The 9,177-nt window shown below is 38.4% G+C and overlaps 1 protein-coding gene across 1 annotated transcript in view; it reads right to left on the bottom strand.

The window, feature by feature from the left end:
* ARHGAP8 (Rho GTPase activating protein 8) overlaps positions 1 to 6,687 on the bottom strand; it is a 60,788-nt gene extending 54,101 nt beyond the window's left edge. Inside the window, exons 1-2 of the mRNA XM_010575273.1 lie at positions 6,651 to 6,687; positions 3,272 to 3,409 (exon numbers count right to left, since the gene is read on the bottom strand). Of these exons, the coding sequence (XP_010573575.1) occupies positions 3,272 to 3,409; positions 6,651 to 6,687 (175 nt within the window). The remainder of the gene's footprint in view (positions 1 to 3,271; positions 3,410 to 6,650) is intronic.
* Between the last annotated feature and the right edge of the window lie 2,490 nt (positions 6,688 to 9,177).

Below are 9,177 nucleotides of genomic sequence, written 5' to 3'. Positions count from 1 at the left end.
TGGCCAGCAATGGGTCCATCTTGGAGCTGGCTGGCATTGGCTCTTTGTGACATAGGGGAAGCTTCTAGCAGGTTCTCACAGAAGCCACCCCTGTAACCCTCCCACTACCAAAACCTTGCCACACAAACCCAACATATAAGGACAAAATCATCAGAGATAATCCAACATTTAAGCCAAGATTCATCTTGTGAATACCTCCATTTGCTCCGGTGAATTTAAACCAGGAGTATACCTAGTGTTTGGACTTTATTCCAAGCAAACACTGATACGGAGCAAGTTCCAAGATGAACCTATGGAAGCTACAGGTAGGTTCCTTTAAAAAAAAAAACCTGTTGCTTTCACTCTACTATACTGAGGCACATTCCCATTCTCTAACATAGGAATAAGGCATATGCATAAGATGAAGCCAGGCAGGACAGCTCAGGAAAGGGCAGGCTGGTTATCATTCTGTCCCCACCACATGTTCTCTGTTTCACGAGCAATAAAAGCATGAATTTTTTAAAAGGAGATGTTCCAGTATATTTCATCTTCTCATTCCAAAAGTTTCCCCTTTTTGGAGTTCCCCCACCATTTAACTCTTCCAAGTCAAACAACAGAGTCCTTCTGAGACTAAGAAAGTTACAGTTTTTGTTTGCCTTGGTAGTAAGTAAACTTTTTTTTTTTTTTTTTTAAAATCAGTAGGGAACGTCTTATTGGTAAGTCAATAAGAACTTACTAAGATTGCCAACTTGTTCCTTTTTCCTCCAGCCTGGAGGGATGGAGAAGAGGAGCTTTGTCTAAGCACAGACTTGGGGGTTTCAGCTCATCACCTGGCAGCTCTGCACATAGCTGCAAAAATAACGATGGTTCCTCCATGGAAAATAAACACACAAGGACCCTTTAGAATTAACACCAGCTAAAACAGACAAATACCATGTTCTTAGGACTTCCAGGGCAGCTCTGAGTGAACAAAGAACAAGGAGCAGCAACAAACATTTACTAAATAGTTGTTAATAATTAAAGTTGTAGCAGTAAATACATGGCCCATCATAATTTCACGCTGAATATACCAGCAGGACAAAACGTCTTGAAGATCTTTTTTAGGGCATTATCATGTAGCACTGCCTAATACAGCAGATGGAAGAAAATCTTAGGTGGACAGTTATAGTGACCCTGGTGTATCCAGTGTGTATGTTAACACATCTATTTCACACTTTGTCAGTTTGATTTCAATGGTTTCATTAATAACGTTTATATCTTGGTATTTCCCCCATCCCAAAACTGGTGCTTAAGTGAGAAACATCCTAGTGGGTTAGCAGGCAGTAGCTTTTGAATCACAAGAATGTGAATCTGTTATTCCCTTCAGTCTTATGTTTGGGGGTTAGTTTCAAAGAAGTTAAAAGGTAGTTATTATCCTGTGTATAACTAGCTTCAAGAAGAGAAGTTACTATGGGTAAAATTCTCCTCCCACTATAAGTCAGAAGTGAAATTACCACAGATTTCACTGCCCTAGTCAATCATAGCTTACTAAAGGACTGGTTTTACTGAAGTTGATATTCACCTGGATGACATCCTGTTTATGGCTCAAATTCAGGAAGGTACCTATGTATAACCTGAGTTCATAATTTTCCTGAAAAATCATAATCTAGGCTCACTAAAGCATGAGGTACAAAAAGTGTGCACAATATTACACAATCTTAGACTTCAGTAGGATGAGTAGTGTTAAATACCACTATTTGTTTCTTATTGTATACATTTCTTTAGTTTAGGATTGTGATTATTAATGCTATTTTAACAAACACATTGATGCCAAAAATAAGCCAAAAGGAAAAAAATATGCAATGCATATTTTGAAGAGCTGCTTTTATATCATAAATATGCTTGAAGGTAGGAAGGTTCTACAGAGGCATTTGGACAGGCTGGATCAATGGGCCAAGGCCAACTGTATGAGGTTCAGCAAGGCTCAGTGCTGGGTCCTGCACTTGGGACACAACAATCCCACGCAACGCTACAGGCTTGGGGAAGAGTGGCTGGAAAGCTGCTCGGCGGAAAAGGACCTGGGGGTGTTGGTCAACAGCCAGCTGAATATGAGCCGGCAGTGTGCCCAGGTAGCCAAGAAGGCTACAACATCCTGGCCTGTATCAGAAATGGTGTGGCCAGCAGGACTAGGGAAATGATCATACCCCTGTACTGGTGAGGCTGCACCTCGAATAATGTGTTCAGTTTTGGGCTCCTCACTACAAGACAGATCTTGAGGCACTGGAGCGTGTCCAAAGAAGGGCAATGAAGCCGGTGAAGGATCTAGAGCACAAGTCTAATAAGGAGCAGCTGAGGGAACTGGGGTTTTTTAGGCTGGAGAAAAGGAGGCTCAGGGGAGACCTTATTGCTCTCTACAACTACCTGAAAGGAGGTTGTAGCGAGGTGGGTGTCAGTCTCTTCTCCCAAGTAACAAGTGATAGGACAAGAGGAAATGCCCTCAAGTTGTGCCACGGGAGGTTTAGATAGCATATCAGGAAAAATTTCTTCACCAAAAGGGCTGTCAAGCATCGGAACAGGCTGCCCAGGGAAATGGTTGAGTCACCATCCCTGAAGGTATTTAAAAGACTTGTGGACGAGGCACTTGGGGACATGGTTTAGTGGTGGACTTGGCAGTGCTAGGTGTATGGTTGGACTTGATGATCTTAAAGGTCTTTTCCAACCTAAACGATTCTATGATTCTACTTTATGATTCTATAAAAATGCCTGCATGTCTTATATGTTGCCAGAATGTTTTAAAAATAACCATAAACATGAAATGATCCAATATTCAAATATTCTATGTACCCATAGCTTCTCCTCCATGTCACAGCAGAAAGTCAGGTGATAAACGCAGTTAACATTTATGTCAACAGTTTCCTTTCCGCTTTTTGTTAGTTTTTATACAGTAACCCGTATCTCTTCAGTTGCACACTCTTTCCAGGGAGGACTAGAAAAATGATTACGTGTGGCTACACAACACTTCAGGTTATTCAGAAAACAAAACAGCTTATCACAAATAAAGTACAGATCTGTTACAGCCACAGTTAGGCCTTAGATTATAATATATTGCTAGAGTTATACTTTAAAGCAAGATTAAGCTCAAATATTTGACTCACAACTCATCCGTAGAAAAGCACTGAGTTTACCTATTACTATTCAGCTGATGAACGCTGGAAGCATCAACATGATTCCTATGCATCACCTTGAGGAGTACAGTAAGAAAAATGTGGTAAGGGGTGTAGTAACATAAAGCCATAGTGTTTTCCAAACTTACCTGCTAACTGAATGATGCCATGTCTTGCAACATCATAGTAGGGGTGATTGATATTTAGCTCAGGATCCTCAAGTGGTGGAGGCATAAATGTTTCTTCCTGTTCTGACTGTGTATCTTCCACTTCATCCTTCTGCAGTTCTAAAGGAGCAAGAAAGAACACTTAAGTGCTAATGAACAGAGAAAAACTTTCGCCTCCGATAGATTATTGAAGGGTTGAATTTTAGCTCAGTTCTACAAAAACACAGGCCTTTATCACTATTTGTTGCAGTTTCAAATCAGTTTCTTGTTCTTTACCCTTTCTCATGTGCGGGAAAAGCAACCCTTCAATACCTCAAATCTACCTTCATGTTCTCCTTAAGATTAATATCTACTGTGATGCTCACAAAAATCTCAACAATGACTGGACAGCTGGCATGCTGTGATCTTGCTATTCACTACTGCAGGTGTTGTCTCATCATTTTCTACACTCCCACAATCTGCTGCTTGTATTCATCTATGACTTCTTGCCTTTTATTTCAAGGTTGCCCAAATGGAGAAGTCAAAGTTTCAGTATGCTAACGTATGCGTTGACAGCTACGCCACATTACCACCCTGTGTGAATGCCCTCTGAGAACGGACTTATTACTTTGCATAAAGGTAGCAAATTGCAAATAAATCTCCATCTAACCTCCCCTGAAATCCACTGTTTCTTTGAAATCCATTAAACTTCTGAACTTGCAATAGACAAGGCAGCCAGATGTCCATCCAGCATATACTCCAGCTAGAGGCCAAGCAAAGGTGTAAAGTCTGCTCAAAAGCCCAGTAAAATCAATGGGCATCCTTCCCCCAACTTCAGTAGATTCTGGACTAGATCCTACAATTAAAATCTACTCTGTACTGAAATGAGCAACACAAGGTCAGTTGATCTTGTTCCAGGTTTTTTTCGTTTTGGGTTTTTTTCCAATTTTTTTCCAAACTGTTGTAAGGTTCAAAAAGAGGTGATCCTAAGTATGTATCCAAATGAACACAGATTCTGGGATAATTTCTGTCACTAATGCCTCTACACTATTCAGATGAATGTTTTCTAGAAACTGATAGGAATAACATTAAATTGACACACTAACACACAAGTGTCTTGGTGGCTTAAGAGAAGAAAAGGCACAGGTAAAGAGAAAAATTAATGTTCTGATAAGGTGCACCATCCCTGTACCTCTTCTATCTCTTGTTATCATGCAAGTTTTAATAAGGCAGAATTAACAGTTTTATCTATAACATTATTAGTGCTGCTTTAAAAAGTACTTCAAGAACATTTTGCCTTCTAAGCATCTGCATATTTCATATGCCTTGACCACCACGCAAGAAACTTGGGCAGAGAGAATATATTAAGTATTGATTTCAGCCAGATTTATGTGCCAGTAGCTAATAAGTCCTAGACAAAAACTCTTACGAAATATTTCGGAATGCTTTCTACTCACAGTTTCTCAGTGTCTTTCTATCCTATAAACAGTCACATGAAAGCTTTATTGTCTCATTTTTATTTTTAACATGATTTGTACCAAAAATGCATTTCACAAGGATGAAAAATGCCACTAGTGGCTGTGCTTCTCAAAGACAAAGAAGAGTCAGGAACACATGTACTAGTTTTACATTTCTTTATGTCTGAATTTATGTTAAAGGCTCCTCAGAAAATAAATCAGCAGTCCTATAGGAAAAAAAAAAAATCTGCCTTTAGAAATACACCATTAGAGTCCTCTTCTTACACACAAAAAAGTTTAAATTATTATTATCTCAAAAATGTGTATTTTTCTACCCTTTAAAAGTGTATCATATATAAAAAGTTACACTAACCTTAACTAGAAAAGTATTCTTTCACTTTAAAGAATGTTTTTGTCCCAAGAGCTGGGAAGAATAATACAAACATAATATAGTATATGAATTTCACAATTTTTTCCTTTTTTAAATATTTAAGTTATGTTAGAACAAGGAAAAGACTGTTTTGTTTATTAGGGCTCTTTTTTCATGTCTGAGCACTGTAACCACCTAAAGTAACAAAAAGTTGCAAAGGGGAGAAAGAAAAAGAAACAGAAAATGCTAGTCTGTGGGAATGTGAACCATTTACCACAATCCACTGAAACTTAACAGGCTTTTTTAAAAGTGAAACATATATTCAAGTTAAACACAACAGAGACAACCAATACATTAACTACAGCCTTTGGTACAGTGAGGCAGAGGCTAACTCCTCCTGTAAAAAACTATTTTGTACTTTGCATAGAAAAAGACATGTTTCCAAAAGCAGGGGTAAGGATTTGTAACAAAGTATAGGTATCAAGCTCTCTGGTTTTGAGATGTGCAGAAGAACTAGAGAAGCAAAGTAAATACGCATGCCTATTTGTCCTGCAGTTATTCACAGGGACTAAAGAAGTCCCAACGGTAATCATATCTAATGAAAAGCTAGTTAACCCTAACCTAATAAGAGAATTCTTTGTATATACTTCTCCTTTTTTGAGTTTGTTTTTTGGGGTTTTTTTTTTAATGTGTGAACAAGAGGACAGGAGCTCAAAGAGGTGTTTCATAATAAACACAAATAAAGAAGATTCATTGTTCCAAACTGAGGGAGACCTCAGCTCCATTTTTCTCCTGCAAATGATAGAGGAGTTTATTTCCCTGCTCCATGAGCTACAGCAGAGCATCATCTGTTACTACTCACACTGTTATTGCTGTTTAACCGAGGCTGGGAGACAACATGAGGGGCCTGATGCAGCATTTGCCAAGGCTGAGGGGAAAATTGCTTTCAATGGATTTTGAATCAGGCCCTAGGAGTACAAAGGCCAGCTGCCTCTGAAAGTCATGATGTGGGGAAATCAGAGCTAAGGTGAGGGACAGGGAAAGGGAGGCTGAGGGAAGAGATAAAAAAAAAAAATCTGGAAGACTCTTGCTCTGAGGTTCAGCCTAGCATCCTCAAAAACTCAAGGAAAAAAAAATGTAATGCTGATCTTTCAAAATGATGACGCCCCTAATGCCATGGTCATATTGCTCAGCTCAACTAACATCTTTGGAGATAACATGCAATACAGCAATCTCTATGCTCATTCAATACTTGTCTGTTTGGAGTAATGACTCCCATTTGTGCCACAATATGGGATGATGGTGATATTCCAATAGCCTAGAATTGCACTAGGAACATCTACCAATAACTCATAAAAGCTGCATGTATTAAACTAACCTTCAACCCTAATGGCTTTAATAGTGTACACATCAGTACAGTGGCTGTAACTCATATTGGATTGCTCCAAGAAGTATTACAAAATGTTGGTGAAGCCTCTCACTTACCGAAGATGCTCTATTAAATAACCTGTAACTCTACACAGATGCCATTTGAAGTATAACAAAAAATATTTACCTATTTCAGCTAACTTCTCATAGTCAATCTCAGACATGTTTCTCCTTAGGAACAAGTCTGTGCAGATCTTGCTAAATGATCGTTGCAGGATGAAATGGTCCTTGGGTCAACCCTACAAAAATAAAGAAAAGTAGCTGTCATCACAACGTGGCATATTTTTACCCACTATACAGATATAAAAAGAAAACAAAAGAACACCCCAGAAATCCTACTGCCCAATTATTGTTGAGGAACCAGCTCATTGGCATTTGGCCACCATTTTCTTACGACACAGAGTATTATAAAAGTATTTTAGAACAGCGGTCCAAAAAACAGAAAAGCTATGTATAATAGCAAGACTTTCAACAAATTGACCTGTTTTTATTTCGGGGTGGGGTGTGGGGTGGTGTTCTTCAAAACACTTACATATTACACATTTTTAATGATAAACATCAGAATTGCAGATTAAGTCACTTCCGGAAACAACTTAATTTTTTCTTAATTTTATTTCCCTGATGAAGAAGATTTATATACTCTATACCCTTACACCAAAGTCACTTATTCTATAGCAGTTTTAAGTTTTATTACAGGAAACGTTCTATACCTCACATTTCACATGAAAGAGCTTCATGAAAATTTCAAGTGAGCATTAACATATAAAAAACTGAAAAAACAGCAGTTCCTGTGTGCAATCACTGCTTTTTGTCAAACACTCTGCAGAGTGCTTTGTAAACAGAATACTAAGTAACACACCCAAAGTGAGCATCAGGAGCAAAGAATACGATTTAGAAGATCTGTTTCTCCAAGCAGCTGCTCCAAAAAGCAAAATAAGTATTTCCCTTAAATTAAAAATCCAGACTCAGGTGTGGAGGTGAGAAAGAAATTGAGCTTTTAGAACTCCCATTTTAATTTAATTTAAACCCCTTGTTTTATACCAGTTTGGTTTTATCTAAACACATTAAATAAAAAGAGAACAGGCAAATTCATGGCTTGCTTGTTGAAAAAAAGATGTACACAAGCATTTTCTTCTCTGCCAAGAGGTTACATTTTGTATTGCTCCTTCAAAGCACTGAAACTGGGAAATTATTTTGGACCAAGAAAAGACCAGACAGTTTGCCTGCTTGCTGCAGCCCACCCTGCACATCCCAAAAGCTTAAGTAGGTTTATTCCAGACCCACAAATCTGAAAGCTAGATACCATCCTTTCTTTTTTTTAACCAGAGGAGGGATATAGAAGTAATTTTCTAAAAATAAAACGTACATCAACAAAGCAAGTAAACATCTGTTTAATCATAAGCATATGTTTACTTGTTTTCCTGAGGAGGTATTAGTCATTAGAGCAACCACAGGTACTACGTGTGTGAACCAGAGCTGGGCTCTAACCAGCTAATGCAAAGTCTATCCTTTGGGTTTCAGTTTATGGAGGCAAAACAAATTTGCATCCTAGTGTATGACTACAGCTTCCAAGTACTACAGTAAAACAAGTACCTGCTAACCATAATATTTAAAAGAGCTTCTGATGGCTAATGAAGGTTTTCCATAATTTTTCAAAACATTTCACAGATCTGATACTAATATAATAGTCATTATCACCAAAGGCAATCATGCATTTCCATAACTTGCTGCACTGCAGATAAAATATGAACATGGTTCTACGACTTTGAAGGTTTTCCAACACTTACCAACTATTTTCTAACAACCTTATTTATTTCTTGTTGAAAATAATTATCTCCATTTACAGGAAACTCTCAGCTTAAAAGCACATACACAGGGAAAAGTCCCATGAAGTTCAAAAGATAAAATTATGCAATTTCTCACTAAGCAACAATTTCCTTAAAAAAATGAAAGCAATTCTGGGCCAATGTTGTGGTTTAACCCCAGCCAGCAACTAAGCACCATGCAGTCACTTACTCATTCCTCCCCCCGCCCCCATGGGATGGGGAGGAGAATCGAAAACAAGTGAAACTCGTGGGTTAAGAACAGTTTAATAATTTAAATAAAAAATAAAATATTATTATTATAGTAATGAAAAGGAAGATAACAAAAAGAGTGAAATATAAACCAAAAATGACAAGTGGTGCACAGTGCAATTGCTCACCACCTGCCAACCGGTGCCCAGTTAGTTCCCGAGCAGCGATCCCCTGAGGCCAACTCCCCCCAGTTTATATACTGGCCATGATGTCCCATGGTATGGAATACCCCTTTGGCCAGTTTGGGTCAGCTGTCCTGGCTGTGTCCCCTCCCGACTTCCTGTGCCCCTCCAGCCTTCTTGCTGGCTGGGCATCAGAAGCTGAAAAATCTTTGATTTAGTCTAAACACCACTTAGCAACAACTGAAAACATCAGTGTGTTATCAACATCCTTCTCATACTGAACCCAAAACATAACACTATACCAACTACTAGGAAGAAAATTAACTCTATCCCAGCTGAAACCAGGACAGCCAGATACATTGCAGTTCATGTTAATTTCACCACATGGTATTAAAAAATGATAATTCTATTGTTGTTCTTAAATTGTGATTAAAAAAACCCCTTGGTGATGGATATT

This window comes from Haliaeetus leucocephalus, unplaced genomic scaffold (assembly GCF_000737465.1).
Source record: "Haliaeetus leucocephalus isolate CR32 unplaced genomic scaffold, Haliaeetus_leucocephalus-4.0 Scaffold473, whole genome shotgun sequence".
In the NCBI taxonomy this organism is placed as follows: domain Eukaryota; kingdom Metazoa; phylum Chordata; class Aves; order Accipitriformes; family Accipitridae; genus Haliaeetus; species Haliaeetus leucocephalus.
Note: the sequence above shows the minus strand (reverse complement) of the source record. Positions and strands in the feature narration are given on the sequence as shown.